Source organism: Sciurus carolinensis, chromosome 11 (genome assembly GCF_902686445.1).
Source record: "Sciurus carolinensis chromosome 11, mSciCar1.2, whole genome shotgun sequence".
NCBI lineage: Eukaryota > Metazoa > Chordata > Mammalia > Rodentia > Sciuridae > Sciurus > Sciurus carolinensis.
Window position 1 is genome coordinate 12,496,622 of NC_062223.1, and position 16,608 is coordinate 12,513,229.

A 16,608-nucleotide genomic window follows, 5' to 3' on the forward strand; every position below is an offset into this window, starting at 1 on the left:
GTTCTATTTTCAGCACCGCATGTGAAGAAATGAATAAAATAAAGGTCCATCAACAACTAAAACAACATTTAAAAAAAAGTTGAGGATGTAGTCAAGTGGTAGAACGTCCCTGGGTTCCATCTCCCAGTACCCCCGCATAAACACACAGAACGGAATTGCCTTACGTTGCAGTCCCACAATCCTCAGCCTTGAAGGGCCGAGGGCTAGCCTCCTGAAGGATGTGGAAGGGACGTGGCAGAGGTCCGGTGCCCTAAGAGCATCCCGGAGCTGCAAGGAGATTTAATGGGAGGAAACCTACTTTTCGGTGGGTTTCAGACTTGGGTCCTAATTAGACATACATCCTTTTCTAGAGAAAACCCAAGCGAAACAAAAGGAATTTATCAAACTGCCACCTCCGCTCGGCAGTTGTTACTTGCTCTTCTGGGTTTCACACAATCGCTGTGTGAACGGCTCGGTGGAACCTACCAGCGAATCTCCTTTCGCGGGCGGGTGAGAGAACCGGCACGGACCACCCCCGGAGTTCGCACAGCGCGAGACTGGCCGCCGCGCCACGTAGCTGCGAAGGGGCGGCTCTTCCAGCAGGTTCTCACACTTTCCCCTCCCTCGGTGCCTTACACCTCCTGTCGGGCTCCGATTGGCCCGCTACGCCTGAGGGGCGGGCCAGCCAAGAGCCCTGCTGCGCAGGCGCGAGCCTATTCCGCACAGGCTAGCAGGCCCCACCCCTTTCTTTTTCCAATTCAGCGCCGCTGGATACGGAACTGTCGTGCGTATGCCTTCTATGTCGTCCTCACTTTCCGGCTGTTATTTCTCCACGGCTCTCCCCTTCCCCCCTCCCTTCTCTCCCTGGCGGCTTACTTTGCGGCAGCATCGATAGCCCCACCCCCTTTCTCTGCGGAATCACCATGGCGGCTGGGGTAAGTTTGCCGGCTCTGGTGAACCGGTTTACCCTATCCGCCGCCATCCTCTGCCGGAATGAGGCCAGTCGCGGTCAGAGGAGTTCTGGAGCTAAGTGAGGCGCTGATCCAGGGTCTGCAGACCATACTGTCGGAGACAGGGTTCCTAGGGCCTGGAGGGGAACTGAGGCTGGGGCTCTCGAAAGCCAGGGGTGGAAGGTTCTGGGGTGGAAGAGAAAAGAGATGTAGGGTTCCGGCGCTCTGAAAGCTACAAAAAGGTGGATCGGCTTCTTTGCGGCTTTGAGAAATGGAATTTGAGCAGGTTGACGGAACTTTTACGATCGTTTTGTGGGACAACAGCGGGGTCAGTGAAGAGAAGAGGGTCTTTGTGGGTAGAGATGGCTGGCAGCACTAAGGTTCGTCTCAGATTTGGGAGCGAGAGGAGTCTCTGGACAGTGAAGTCAGACTAATTGGTCACTGCTGTTCAGTTTAATAGAGAAAACACTTGGGAATTCGCTTCAGGACAGGACCGGAGGGATGATGTGCGCGACAAGGAAAGAACGGTTTTTTAGGAAGAGGAGTAGGTTTCGGAAGAGAGCATGCCTTTCGATATCAACGTGGCTATTCCAAAGGGAACTTGAAAATCTCTCAGTCCGTATGTGTGCCGAGAGACAGGGCGATGTTTTTGAAGCAGTGCGCAGCTCAGCCGTAGTTAGGCGTTTGGTCACCGAGAATGAATGAAACAAGGGCTCAGGAAAGGGAGGGGTCTATGTTTGTAGGCAGAGGGACTCTGATGGAACCTGAAGTTAAGGATTTCTTGGAGGTATACTTGAGGGGACGAGAACGCTTCTAGATGCCCTTAGGGAAGGTCAGATCTGTCAGCAAGCTTTATTTAGCAGTTGGTGTGTAGTTCTGTTCTTGGTATTTCAGAGGACTCTGATTACATGTAACAAATACCAAAGAACTTGGTTCCCCAGAAGAAGTTAAAGTGAATCGGACAGATTGGAAATACTCAGGAAAGTCATCCTGGGGCGGGTGTGGCATTTAGGACTGGGACCCTTCTTATGTTTTTATTGTCCTCTTTCTTGTATAGACCCTGTACACATATCCCGAAAACTGGAGGGCCTTCAAGGCCCTCATCGCTGCTCAGTACAGTGGGGCTCAGGTCCGCGTGCTCTCCGCACCACCCCATTTCCACTTTGGCCAAACCAACCGCACCCCTGAATTTCTCCGCAAATTTCCTGCTGGCAAGGTGAGTAGGGAAGTGGAGAGGAACTTCTGGGCTTGAGAACTCAAGGAGCCCTGAGATTCCATCACTTTGGATATGGCCTCCATCTTTAAAAGGGAACTTCCCATGTTGTATTCTTTTACATTTCAGTGATTTAAGAAAAATTTTACCTTGAGATAGTTGTAGATTCCTGTGTAGTTGTAAAAAATAATGGAGATATTCAATGATTTTAAGCAGTTCACTATTTCTTTGTGAGAATGAGTGCATTTCGACCAAGTGTTAGTAGTGCAGATATATCAAATATTTATTATAAGCAGTATTCTTACTCCAAGGGGCTCCTAGAGATAAGTAAATAACCATACTAAGAGTAGAGGAGGTCAGGTGCTATGCGGGCTGCAATCTAATACTTGGAATGATTTAGATGTAGATGTAAGACTTAGTTTCTGGCCTTTGGCTTATTTGATTAAGGAATTTTTATACAAATAGCTTATAATATCCAAAATGTTTGAATTGCTTAGTTCAAATATTGTGAATTCAGATTGCAAGGGATATGGTTATTCAACTTTTTGGTTCTTGAGTTTCAGATGGTGTCATAATTTGGAAAGCAAGTGTTGTTAGTCTTATATAAACATTTTTATCAAAACAGTTGGGTTCCTGGAATTGGTTAGTGATAAATTCCTGTGTATTTTATCTTTTCACTACTTTGTCCTCAGGTTCCAGCATTTGAGGGTGATGATGGATTCTGTGTGTTTGAGAGCAATGCCATCGCCTACTATGGTAATTTTCAGGGATATATGGGAATGGGGGTGGTCTGAAGGTGAGGACATAGAGGGGAATTTGGATGAGTTGCAGTGGACAAGGAGGAATTGTCAGGGACCTGGATTGGTATTGGCATAACCCCAAAGTTTTGACCTTTGTGTTCTGCCTCTGCAGTAAGCAATGAGGAGCTGCGGGGAAGTACTCCAGAGGCAGCAGCCCAGGTGGTGCAGTGGGTGAGCTTTGCTGATAGTGACATAGTGCCTCCAGCTAGTACCTGGGTGTTTCCTACCCTGGGCATCATGCACCACAACAAACAGGTGAGCTTTAGAACTTGGGGAGAAGGCAAGGGCAACGGTGATATCAGCTCCTGAAATGTTGGAGAGGTGGAAATAAAGCAAAATGAGAAAAAGATGTGGGCAATGCAGAGACATAACTTTTAAAGTTTAAGTTTGGAGCAGTGGGCAATAGATATTTTCTGGGTTCTTGTCAGACCCAGTGGAGATGGATTCTGTCTTAAGTGATCAGAGGTGGGATTTCTGCTGTAGGGAGGTTATGCCAGATGGAGGGGGAGTAGTTAGACAATGACCTTTTAAATTTCCTTCCCATGGGTGATTACCATCAGTACAGTGGGAAATGAAGCCCAACTAACCATGAAGAAATTTCACATTGAGAGCTTCATTTGTGATACATTTGTAATGATCCTAGATTTATAGAAGAGGGTGGGAATGAGCCAGGACTTGTGAAATAGCTACGTTAGTTCTGTTAGAGGGTGAGGAAAAGGAATTGGTAACTGCTGATTAAATTTGAGCGTTTAAATCAATAGGCCACTGAGAATGCAAAGGAAGAGGTGAGGCGAATTCTGGGGCTGCTGGATGCTCACTTGAAGACAAGGACTTTTCTGGTGGGCGAACGAGTGACACTGGCTGACATCACAGTTGTCTGCACCCTGTTGTGGCTCTATAAACAGGTGATGTTCATAAAGAACCTGTTTGTCAGGGAGTAGATGGGTATTAGAAAGAAAGTGACAGAACTTCCAGATTATCCTGGGTTCTGCTGAGGACTTTATTGAAAGGAAGTCTGAGCTAACAGCTCATCTATGGGAATCCCAGGATCGAGTACCACGACTTGGTTCACTTCTGAGAAGTTGGTTAATGTTCTGTTGCCCTTAGTTTATTTTATGGATGAGATGTTTAGTGTTTCCTTTATTTCCAGGGAAGGCTGGTGGAGCTTAGTTGTGAAGACAGAGGACAGGGTGGTGACTGCCCATAAAGACCTTTTTATGGTGTGACTTTGGAGCAGATCTGAATTCAAGTTTTGTCTTCAGCACAAAGTCTATAATAATTACTGTCCAGGTTATTGAATCAAAAAGGAAGGACAGAATGACATATTGCTGATTTTCAAACAATAATTCTGGATCCATTCTGTACCAGAATAATAATGTGATAATAGCAAAGAAAAAAGCACCTACTGCATGCCAGGCCCTGTTCCAAGAACTTCACAGGATCCTGTGGTGCTTGGACACCAGTTATGTATGTGAGGAGGAATGTAACTTGCCTCAGGAATGCAGCTAGGAAGCACTGGAGTAGAGTTTGAACCTAAGTACTGTAGAACCAGCACTACTTACTGCTGTGTTCTGTCTCCATTACAAGATTTTTTTCCTCTCTGATCTTGACAAACTAAAAAAGGACAACAGTAAGTTCTTCGTGAATCTAAACTTAATTTAAAGGACCATCTGTTATTCTAAATTATTCATACTTTTTGGTACTGGGGATTGAACCCTGAGGTGCTTTTATCACTGAACTACATCTCCAACCCTTTATATTTTTGAGACTGGGCCTCACTAAGTTGCTGAGACTGACTTTGAACTTGTGATCTCCTGCTTTAGCCTCCCAAGTCGCTGGGATTACTGGAGCGTGCAACTGTGCATGGCACTCATACATTTTTGTTGTTGAATGCTCTGAGGTTTGTTTCTTCCACCCACTCTGCAGTGCTGGGTGGTGAACCCAGGGCTTTGCACATGCTAGGCATGTGTAGCATGTACCACTAAGCTGTATCCCAAGCCCTGTAAAGTTTGATGATTTTGTATGTGTGTGTGTCTGTGTGTATACATTCAATGTGCATGTCTGTATACATAGTCAGTGTAGTGTTTTTGGTACTTGGAATTGAACCCAGGGGTGCTTAACCACTGAGCCACAACCCCAGCTCTTTTTATATTTTATTTAGAGACAGGGTCTCACTAAGTTGCTTAGGGCTTCGCCAAGTTGCTGAGACTGACTTTGAACTTGTGCTCCTCCTGACTCAACCTCCTGAGTTGAGTCCTCAATTCCTCCTGGAATTACAGGTGTGTGCCATTATGTCCAGCAGATATTCTTATATATAACTCTGTTGTGGCTCTGTGTTGGTCCCACTTAAAAAAATTATTTACGTGAAATTTAAAATGATGAGGAGTGATATATGTGAAATGCTTTGTAAAAGAGCAAGACGTTAGTCTTACCAAATAGTTGATAGTTAATGGAGAAAGGGACCAAGTATCCATTAAATTGGACTTGATTGACCACCTGTAATCCCAGCTACTTGGCAGAAGAATTGCAAGTGTGAGGCTAGCTTGGGCAATTTAGTGAGACTCTATTTCAGAATGAAAGGGCTGGGTGTGTAATTAAGTTGTAGAGTGTTTGCCTAGCATGTGTGAGGAGACCCCAGGTTCGATCCCAGTACTGCCAAAAAAAGGAAAGAAAGAAATAGCAGTGGTCTCTCAAGGAAAGATGGTGCTGTAAGATGCTGTTTTCTGGCTTTCGAGAGGGAGGTGAGGACTGGATCTTTGGTGGAGTAAGATAGGAGGATCCTAGACTCTACCAAGAGTTTTATTTTATTTTATTTATTTATTTATTTTTTTGCGGTGCTGGGGATTGAACCCAGGGCCTTGTGCTTGCAAGGTGAGCACTCTACCAACTGAGCTATCTCCCCAGCCCTCTGCAGTGAGTTTTGTTAGGGAACTTTCCCTCTGCTAACTTTGTTACCATCCTTATATCCTGGCAGGTCTTGGAGCCTTCTTTCCGTCAGGCCTTTCCCAATACCAACCGCTGGTTCCTCACCTGCATTAACCAGCCCCAGTTCCGGGCTGTCTTGGGGGAGGTGAAACTGTGTGAGAAGATGGCTCAGTTTGATGGTAAGTTTAAGGGGATAAGAGGAACATGTGGTCAGGGTCAGATCTACTCCATGTCAACACCTTGATTTTTTTTTTTTGTCCAACCTTTGGGATCTGGGGACCCACAAAATACATTTTGTATACATGTGCTCATTTGCACTCAAATAGGAGTCGTCGTACTGCATATATTTGTTGCCCAGGCTTGTATACTGGTCTTGGTGAAGGACGCGTGGCAGGGCAGTTTGGAGTCTGGGTTGCTTAATTGTCTCATTCATTTTCCTCATTTCCCTGCTTGCTGCCTAGTTTTGGAAGAACATGGAAAGAGGCAGGATATTCACTTTCTTCCCTTCCCTTTCCACCAGCTAAGAAGTTTGCAGAAAGCCAGCCTAAAAAGGACACCCCACGGAAAGAGAAGGGTTCACGGGAAGAGAAGCAGAAGCCCCAGGCTGAGCGGAAAGAGGAGAAAAAGGCAGCTGCCCCAGCTCCAGAGGAGGAAATGGATGAATGTGAGCAGGCACTGGCTGCTGAGCCCAAGGCCAAGGACCCCTTTGCTCACCTGCCTAAGAGGTAAGATTAATGGAGGTTGTTCTCAACTCTGTGTCCCCTTCACATAACTAGTGCCAGAGTTTTAGGTTAATTATATAAAAGGGAGAGGTTTATTTTAATTGAATTTTTACTTATTATCATCGTGGTACTGGTAGTGGAAGTCAGGGCCTCATACATGCTACATCCCACTGAACTATATCCCCAGTCCTTAATTTTAAACAATTTGAAGCAACTTACTGAGCTCTTACTAAGGGTTGGCTAAATTTTGAAAGTAGACTTAAGCCAGTTCCAAATACATCCAGTGTTTGGGGACATTGGAACTCCCACATTTGTAATGCTGGGGATCAAACACAGGGCCTCACACATGCTAGGCAAGAACTTTTACCACTGACCTATATCCCCAGCCTTTGGAACTCACTTTCTTTTTTTTATTTTTTATTTTTATTTTTTGTGGTGCTGGGGATTTGAACCCAGGGCCTTGTGCTTGTGAGGCAAGCACTCTACCAACTGAGCTATATCCCCAGCCCTGGAACTCACTTTCTAACAAATAGATAGGCTGGGACAAACTTTGGGATGGAGATTATTGGTTTTGAGCATGTTCGTTTGATTGCGAACATCCCAGGATCTCTCAGAAGTGAGATGTGCAGAGAGCCTTAAGTCTGCTCTCCAGGGCTGACTTTGCTAAGGCAGTGAACAACAGCAGGACCCTTTGGTTATTTATTTGCTATTGTAATGAATCAGACCTACAAAAATTGCTTGCTAAGAGAAAGGAGGATGATTGTGGCTACATAGTGTCTATCTAGTTCATTGTTAACAAACTTCGGTAGATGAACCACTAAGGAGAAGGAAGTAGATGCGACTGATCGCCTTACATTCTCTTCAGTAAATGCAGATGTTCTTTTAAAAAAGAATAGGGAAAAGGGGAAATTTGGGGGATTAAAAAAAAGTAGTACACCCAGTGTTTGCTCAGTTCTCTGTCATCAGGCCTTTAGTCAGTGCCCTAAGTCATTTTATTGGGAGTTAAAACAATATGAGAAGCCAGGCCTAGGGTGCATGTCTGTAATCCCAGCAACTCAGTGAGACACTGTTTCTAATAAAATATAAAAGAGGGCTGGGGATGTAGCTTAGCTCTGGTTAAGTGCTGCTGGGTTTAATCCCTGGTACCCAAAAAAAAAAACAACAATATGAGAAATACATTTTCTGTGGTCACTCTGCTTTGTGATTCTTGTCTCTCCACTATTCTCCACTCACTGTGCCAGTCCCAAAGCATTCCATCCTTTCACTACTTGGTCTGTAAGGGTTCAGGTGTTGTTTTTTTTTTTTTTTTTTTAATATACTCCCATTTATGATTGCTTTTTATTTGGAACTGTCTTCATTCTACTATTGTACAAAAGTTTTCCATTAAACTCTTAGCCATTTTTACACATAGTAGATAATACAAAAGAACCTCTCAAGCTCATTCAAATGCAAGGAATTTAAACACCTCTTCCCTTTTAGGGTTCAGGTTTGACGCACCCCATTTTGTAATTATTTGGTAAGAGGTGACCAAGCATGAAGGAGCACTACTGGCGGTAGATGTGATAGCTGCATCTAGAGTTGTAGGTGACAAAAGTTATACTAGTGAACAGGAGCAACTTGGAGGGTAGCTGAGAAAATTCTTATTCCCAGGTCCTTTGTGCAAGACCAAGAAGGCTCCAGATGCAGCCATTCTGTAACACACACCATGCTGGGTCCTCACACTCAACCACTGAGCTACATCCCCAATCCTTGTATTTTATTTCGAGACAGGGTCTCTGTAAGTTACCCATGCTGGCTTCAAACTTGCGATCCTCAGTCTCCTTGGAATTACAGAAGTGCATCACTGCATCCCACTGATTCTAGTCCTCCTTAGATCTTCTGGCTAGCCATGTTCCCCTATCCTGTGGTTATTAAGAGCAGCGGAGGACAAGTTTGAGCAGTTCAAGAGGGTATGGGAAAATGTCCAGTCCCTTTTTAAGTGGTGGGTGGTTGAGGTGTTCAATTTTTTGTTGTTTTTATGGGAGGGGCCGTGTTTTTGTGGTGCTGGGGGTTGAACCCCTGGCCTTGTGCATGCTACACAAATGCTCCATCACTTAGCTGTATCCCCAGCTTGGTGGGTGAACTTTTTAAAATGCTTCTCAGATGAGATTTCTAGTATTTAGAAAGGATTCTGGGACCTGGGGTTAAAGGGCAAATTTTCTGCCTTGGCTGTCATAACCGTTAGACAAATCATACCCCTTAACTTCATCTGGAAAGGGAGGGTAACAGTCTTAACTCATGGGCATGTTACAAGAATTGAAATAATGGGATATTTATTGTGGATATTTATGCCAATAATTGAATGAACTAAACAATAGATTTGTGGCACATGCATGCAGTAGAAGGTTATTGAGCCACTAAAATGTTTTATAAAGGTGGGTTTTTTGGTTTTTTATTTTTTTGTGTGTTGGTACAAGAAATGGAACCCAGGAACATTCTACCACTGAAGTATAGCCCCTTTTTATTTTTTGAGACAGTGTCTTGGTTGCTAAGGCTTGCCTTGAATTTGCGATTGTCCTGCCTTAGCCTCCCAAGTAGCTGGGATTGCAGGCATGTCCACTTTACCCAGCTGCAAGGACTTTTTTGGGCACTGGGGATTGGATTGTGGGGTGCTTTACTACTGAGTACATTCCTAGCCCCTTTTTTTAGGAGACAGGCTTTGCTGAGAGTCTCACAAAGTTGTCGAGACTGGCCTTATACTTGGGATCCTTCTGCTTTAGCTTCCCGAATTGATGTGATTACAGGTGTGTGTCACCAAGTCTGGCTACAAAGAATTTTTGATAGTACTTCACAATTAAAAAACTGCATAGGGCTGGGGAGATACTCAGCTGGTAGAGTGCTTGCCTTGCAAGCCCAAGGCCCTGAGTTCCATCCCCAGTACCACAAAAACAAAAAACAACAACAAAAAAAACTGCATAGATCATGACTGCATCTTTTAAAAATGCATAACAATATTAATTACTTATCCTTTTTACTGGCATTATAGGTGATTTCTTTAGTCTACATGTATTTTTATAACTGAAAAGGAGGAGGATAGAACTTCAACTGTGGGGTGTGTGATCCTTCCTATTTAGATTTTTATATTCTTGGCTTATTGTGACAGATTGTTTCAATGAGTTTTCAATATCCACACTTGTTTCTGGGTACAGAGGGACTAAATGACATGAGTGTGAGATTGAGGTGGAGGTCCTTTGCTTGCATTCCTGTTACCGCCTGTGTAACCTGAAGAGGCCTGTGGTGTGGGGGGAAGGTGAGTTGGGAGTAACTGATGTGGCTGGTGGGAAACAGCCTGGGAGGTGCTAGGCAGAAAGAAGGCCTCAGGGTGAGTCTCCACCTGGGGGCAGCAGTTAGCTATGCCCTTCCAGGAGCAGGACTCAGAGGCTCCTGTTCAGACCCTTTCAGCTCTCTCCCCTCACATGGTTGCACACATCTGCCAGTACAGTGGCCACTTAATTTAAACCAGCAAATTTTAAGTGAAAACACCTTTTTTGCTTCCCTTAGCCTGGCAGCCCTTTGCTGTCTCATTAGGGCTTTCTCCTCCCTGACCTCCTTGTGTTTTCTTTCTCCTTTCAGTGCCTTTGTGTTGGATGAATTTAAACGCAAATACTCCAATGAAGACACGCTCTCTGTGGCTCTGCCATATTTTTGGGAGCATTTTGATAAGGATGGCTGGTCCTTGTGGTACGCTGAGTACCGCTTCCCTGAAGAGCTTACCCAGACCTTCATGAGTTGCAACCTCATCACTGGTGAGCAGAGGGTGGGTCTGGGAGGAGGAACAAAATCTATAGTGGGGGTGATTTCAAAGGCTGAGTGTTCTCCCTTTCCCCTCCAGGAATGTTTCAGCGATTGGACAAACTGAGGAAGAATGCCTTTGCCAGTGTCATCCTCTTTGGAACCAACAATAGCAGCTCCATTTCTGGAGTCTGGGTCTTCAGAGGCCAGGAGCTTGCCTTTCCGGTGAGGAAGGTGAAGGGGAGGAGTCTCTTGAGGGTGGGATAAGGATACAGGAAGCACAGTGAGTTAGTCTTGGCCTTTGGGTATTCAGGAGAGTTTAGGAGTGTACATTGGAAGAGCTGCTGTTCACAAGATTCTTGGGATCTGATGCATAGTCTGAGCTGGAAGTAGCCCAGGTATGGGACAGTGTTTAGTAATCTAACCACATACCTTTTTCTTGGTTTTTTATTTTCAGCTGAGTCCAGATTGGCAGGTGGACTATGAGTCATATACCTGGCGGAAACTGGATCCTGGCAGCGAGGAGACCCAGACGCTGGTTCGAGAGTACTTTTCCTGGGAGGGGGCCTTCCAGCATGTGGGCAAAGCCTTCAATCAGGGCAAGGTCTTCAAGTGAACATCTCTTGCCATCGCCTCGCTGCCTGCACCTGCCCTTCAGGGAGATGGGGGTCATTAAAGGAAACTGAACATTGAACCCTGTCCTGTCATGCCTCCTTTTGTGAGTGGTGGCTCCTTCAAAGGGGAATAGATAAACTGAAGCAGGGTGCTCTCTATGTCTTCAGCATCTCCATTGGCAGGAGAGAAGTCTTCAGAAGAGCAGAAGTAGAGGCCTGTCCTCAGTTTTGCTTTTATTGCCCTGTTTCCTTTGGTGACTCTTCTATCTGGGAATGATGAGAAATAGTTAAGGGTGGGTGTTCACGGGGGGCTTTATCACTAACTAATGTATATTTTATTTTTTGACATTGGGAATCAAACCCAGGGGTGTTTTACCACTGAGCTACATCCCTAGCCCTTTACATTTTTTTAAATTGCTGAGGCTGGCCTCAAACTTGGCAATCCTGCCTCAGCCTCCTGAGCTGCTAGGATTATAAGCGTACCCACTGTGCCTGGCTGTAGCTACCTAATTCTTAGGAACCATAAACTAGACCTTCAGTGAAGCGAGCAAATATCTGCTAATGATGGTAAGAGCTAACATGTAGCTCACATTGTACAGAGGAACTGTAATTACAGTTGATGTTCTCAGTGCCTGGAGGGATTGATTCCAGGAACCCCCTCTGACATTAGAATCTTCACATCCTCAAGTCCCTTATATAAAATGGTGTATTTGCATATAACCTATGTACAATCAATATTTTAAATCATCTTTAGATTATTTATTATACCCAATATAATGTAAACACTAAATAGTTATACTATATTTAGGAAATAATGATGAGAAAAATATGATGTGCTTGATATAGATGTTGTTTTTTCCTATTTTTAATTACTTTTGTCAGTACCTGGGGTGGAACCCAGGACTGCAAGTGTGCTAGGCATGTGCCTCCACCACTATGCTACATCCCAGCTCTGAGTATTTTCTGTGTGTCGTATTGGTTGTATGTATGCTGTAGAACCCATGGAGCAGGGAGGGCCAACTGTTTGCCACAGCTGCTCTGAGGTAGGTAAGTCTGGAGGACCAGGCATCAGCTATTTGGAACATTTCTATTGGCTGCTACCTGGCTGCAGGTGAGCTTCAGTGGTGTGTCTGCATTTTAACAAGAAAATAATGATTCAGGACTTCAGTAACTTGACTTCTGATCACACCCATCTGAAGTGGCAAAGGCAGGGTATGGACCTAGCATGTGTCACTCTGAAGTCTACTCAACATGTCCTGCTTCCTAGAATATCAAGTGGTCATAATTGTCATCTGACATTCTGTAGAAACAAATATTTACTAGTTTTTTTTTTCTTTTGCACTTTATGCCTTTTTTTCAGGGATTCTTGCCCTTCTACTTACTGTTTTCCAAAAGTATTGATGGTCTCCCTGACAGTAAACCATTTAGGTTAAAAATTGGGAGCTATTTAATTCATGTTTGAGGTACATGCAGAACAATCATGACAGCCTTCCATCTCTAGCTTGCGGTTTTACTTATTTTTCAGATCTCATCCCTTAGTCTAGGCACAGAAGAGGGCTCTTTGGCTTGGGGGGGTGGGGAAGAAGGTGACTTTACCAGGCACAGACCAGGCTGGGAACTTGACCAGTTTGGAAGCGTTCTGTGAAACAGTGAGTAGACATCTCTGGTTTGGAATCCATATGGGTAAGGATGAATTAGTTCTTGCTCAGATGTTTCTCCTTGGCAGCTCTTTTTTAAAGTTGTGGATGGACACAATACCTTTATTTTTATGCAGTGCTGAGGATGGAACCCAGTACCTCCTATGTGCTAAGCAGGTGCTCTACCACTGAGCTACAACCCCAACCCTTTGGCAGCTCATCTTGAGTTGGAGCTAAACTTCAATACCTGTCTTGCTTCTGAGCATTCTGGGTCTCAAAGCTAGCATCTGAGTGCTAAATGCTGGCATGGGGTGTGCCCTTAGCTTATTGCTGGGGCCTCTCAGAACCTGCCAGACTCCTTAAATTCTGTTTCCCACTACACCTCCTTTGCTTGTGCAATCTTCACTACTTTCATGGTATCTCCTTAATCTTTACAGTAGCTGGAGAATTATGGGCAGGAGAGACTGCATTTTGCAATGAGATTTAGGTTTAAGGGGCAGGCCAGGACCTAGGAGGGAGGCTTAGCTATGGAAAAGAAGTTCTGCCTGGTGGGCAATTGCTTAGGCAGGAGTGCGACCAGCAGGCTACATGGGTTGAGTAGCCAGGGACCCCCCACCTCCAGTGCCCCTCTGATCCTGCTGAAGAGTGGCTTCATCTGTACATCCTGCCTCCCTACCTTCTAGCCCTGGTTTAATGCAGAATAAGGGTGGTGGAAGTTGTTGGGTGAGGTCTGCACTGGGGGAGGGCCAGACCCAGAAGCTAGAGGTGAGGGAGAACCTCAGAGAGGCTGGAGATTGGGCCTTTGGCCTTTAAAGTAGGTGGGATGGGCAGGAAAGGGTTTAACAGCAGAAATTTTGGCATATGGGTTGCGGGCAGAAAAGGGGAAGCACACCTGGAGTTGGTTCTGCCCCTGCCCTATCCCAAGGAGGCCTGAGTCACTGCACAGCCAACTTGGCCTTCCCTGATCCCAGAGCATCTGGCTGGATCCTGGCCTTTCCCTGCCATGGACAGCCAATCAGAGCCTGTTAACGTCTCCAGTTACCAGGCAGTTTCTCCTGCACCCCAGGGAGGCTCCTCACCTGGAGCTGAAGGCCTGTGTGCAAGCTGGCAGAGACTGGGGGTCGGAAAGGGAGTGGGTGTTGGGAGTGGGTCAGGGGCTGAAAACGTGTGATCTTGAATACACGTAGAATGAGGGAAAAAGGAGGCTATTTCATCCACTTAGTGGGCAAAATCTCAGGTTGAAAAAATGGTTGAAAGAAACTGGAGAAGGGCTCTGGGCTCAGGGTTGCAATTGCCTCAGAATCTTTACAGACCCTGCAGTGTGAATGGGAATGCTGGTTCAGTTTGTAGATAAACCAGAAGATACTGGTTAGAAGCAGCTAGTTCAGCTTTGTTGGAAATTCTGCTTCAGTCACTTTTTTTTTTTTTTAAAGTTAAAACCTTTAAAATTCTTCCAAAAAAGACCTAGATTGTCATCTTTTTTTTTTTTTTCCATGTCCTCCTTTGAGCCAGAACTGGACAGCTGCTACTCTCCCTGGGTCAGACCCATCCCACCAGCTGCCCACATGCCCCAAATATGCCACTTCCCCTTTTGAAGGGTGGGGGGAGGGCCGAGAATGTTGAAGGGAGAGGAATAAAGTACTTTCAGCACTCCACCCAGTTGTTTCTGAAATTAATACTGCAGTTTTCATAGCAACCAGCACTCTGTCCTCAGAACAGAACTTTCCCTCCACACACATCAGGTGGATCTTTCTGGGTGGTTGTAGCTTTCTGGTCTCCTCCACTGGTATACCAGTAGCATACTGTGACTTCCCCAACTTGTTTCAGCCCTCTGCATGTTGGAACATACTTGTGGGGTATCCACCCAGTTCTCTTCTTCCCCTAGTGCTGCAGAGCTGAAATATTGGCGCTCCTAAAAGGTTAGAGAAACTGCCACCTGCTCTTGTCTGTTTGCTCTATCAGGCTGGCATGGCTCCCAGATTAGGCCATGGTTTTACTCCAGAGGAATTACTGGGATGTCCCAGTGCCTCAGCACCCAAGGGATGGGTGGAGAAGGGGAGACGGGTGGCTGGGTAGTAAGGCTTTACTCACTTGATTCTCCTAAGAGGGGGAATATCTTGGACGGGTGGTGCTGGTCCGGTGGCAACATCCCTCATGATGCTGGATATTTGAATGTCCTGGACCCCCTGCCCTTTCTCACTCCCTTCTTTGTTTTCCTGATTCCTCAGAATTCCAAGGAGAGCCTGTTGACTCCTTTTTTACACAATGGTCTTGGGCAGTGTGCAGGTCAGGGCCTGGATGGTCAGTCAGTCAGGCTTTGGGGCTGTTTCTGATAGGATCTCCCATGGAATGTGCCTCTACTTCCAGCTGCCCCCTCCCCTGTGCCGCAGCAGCAGAGGCAGCTGTCATGTGAAGGCCTCTCGCTGGCTCAGCCCTTTTGCAATCATCTGGCTGGTTCTGCCAGGATGGGGGTGAACCGAGAGAATGGGCAGAGCCAAGGGGAACATGATGGGGCAGGGGGAGCTGTTGGGAGCTGTTGGAGGGTAAGGAGCTTTGTAGCCTTGGGGGAAGAGGGATGGCCCAGGTCAGGTGGGAGGAGTGGAAGCAACTGTGCAGGCCAGGGAGGCAGAAAGATGAGCTTAGGGCTCCCATCACAGGAAGTGGGGGCTGGACTTGGGATTGGAAACTTTCCAGGTGTGAAGGAGAGTTGGTTGTAGCGGAACCCTAGCCAGTCATTCTTCAGGGAGATCCGCATTTCCCTTGACTCACAGGGAAGCCACGGGGCACTTTCTGGCCAGTTCTCTACCATGTGGGACCTGAGTCATCGAGTTGCCTAGGGTGTTGGCTGCCCTATGGTGGCAATGCCACAGCCCTGCCCTGCCCCGCCCCACCCATTCACTCCTACTGTTAGGACAGGGGTTAGTGAACACACCCTTTTATCCCACTCCGCAATAGTAACTATCCATTTCTTTGACTCAGACTAACAGAATGTACCTCATGCAGGGACCAAGAGAGACCATCTCAAATAATCCTTTATTTTGCCCATGAATAAACAAGTCCAGGGAGGGGAAGTGACTTATCAAGGGCATATCCAAGTCCATGCAGCCACTTACTGAGTCAGGTTTGCTCCTAAGACCAGCAGGAAGGTGCTTCCCTCAAAAGCTGAGGAATAACTATGGTGGATACAGCACACCGGTTTCAGAGGGACAGAGAGGGTAGCACTCAAATGCTTCTGAGAGCCCAGAGCTCCAGGGTAAGAAGCATAGACGTGGAGCAGGTACCCGCACAGGGTCAGCTGTGGCAATCCAAGTCCTGGAGTGGGCAGAGGGCACAGGGCGCAGCAGAGGCGGGACTTCGAGTGACAGGAACCTCAGCTATGTGGTGAGTCAGGTTCTGGGCAGCTTAGGCCCTTCCTTCCCTGCACAGCATGATCTCCTTAAGCTGGACTTGGGGAAGTGTGAGTAAAGAAGGGAGGGAAGTCCAGGCTGGTATCCCTTTCCCCAGGAAACTTGGGAAAAGGCAGAGGGAGTTGGGAAGGATGGGAGGAAAGTGGATTCCTAGGAAGGGGCGCAGAGGCTGGTTGTCCGCCTTTCGGCCTCTCCCTGCTGCCCGCTGTGCAGGGAGCTGGCTGGGGCCGGCTGCTCTATTCATTCCAGCTGCCTCCCTCGGCTCCTGTTTACAACTCTGCCCGCCCAGTCCCCAGCTCACTCTGCGCTCTTCTGTCTTCTCTCTCTCCCTCCCTCCTTCCTTCAGGGCCTCATGCAATCATGTTTTGCCACTTCTTTTCCTTAATCTTTTTTTTTTTTTTGTATTGGGAATTGAACTCAGAGCTACACCCCCAGCATTTACATTTTATTTCTTTTTGATTTTGAGACAGGGTCTCACTAAGTTGCCCAGGCTGGCCTTAAACTTTCAGTCCTACTGCCTCAGTTTCCTGAGTCTCTGGAATTACAGAGGAGTATCACTGCACCTGGATATTTTCCCTTTTTTTTTTTTT

At 46.2% G+C, this 16,608-nt stretch overlaps 1 protein-coding gene across 2 annotated transcripts; it reads left to right on the forward strand.

The window, feature by feature from the left end:
* Positions 1 to 766: 766 nt before the first annotated feature.
* Eef1g (eukaryotic translation elongation factor 1 gamma) lies at positions 767 to 11,054 on the forward strand. 2 transcript variants are annotated; one of them, XM_047517374.1, is made up of 10 exons: positions 767 to 914; positions 1,987 to 2,145; positions 2,835 to 2,898; positions 3,055 to 3,197; positions 3,704 to 3,847; positions 5,917 to 6,046; positions 6,388 to 6,592; positions 10,202 to 10,374; positions 10,461 to 10,585; positions 10,818 to 11,054. In XM_047517374.1, the coding sequence occupies exons 1-10, from the start codon at positions 903 to 905 to the stop codon at positions 10,974 to 10,976; spliced, it is 1,314 nt and encodes a 437-aa protein (XP_047373330.1). In that variant the 5' UTR covers positions 767 to 902; the 3' UTR covers positions 10,977 to 11,054. The 2 variants fall into 2 exon arrangements, with proteins under 2 accessions (XP_047373330.1, XP_047373329.1); XM_047517373.1 differs by lacking the exon at positions 767 to 914 and adding an exon at positions 1,186 to 1,215.
* Positions 11,055 to 16,608: the final 5,554 nt, after the last annotated feature.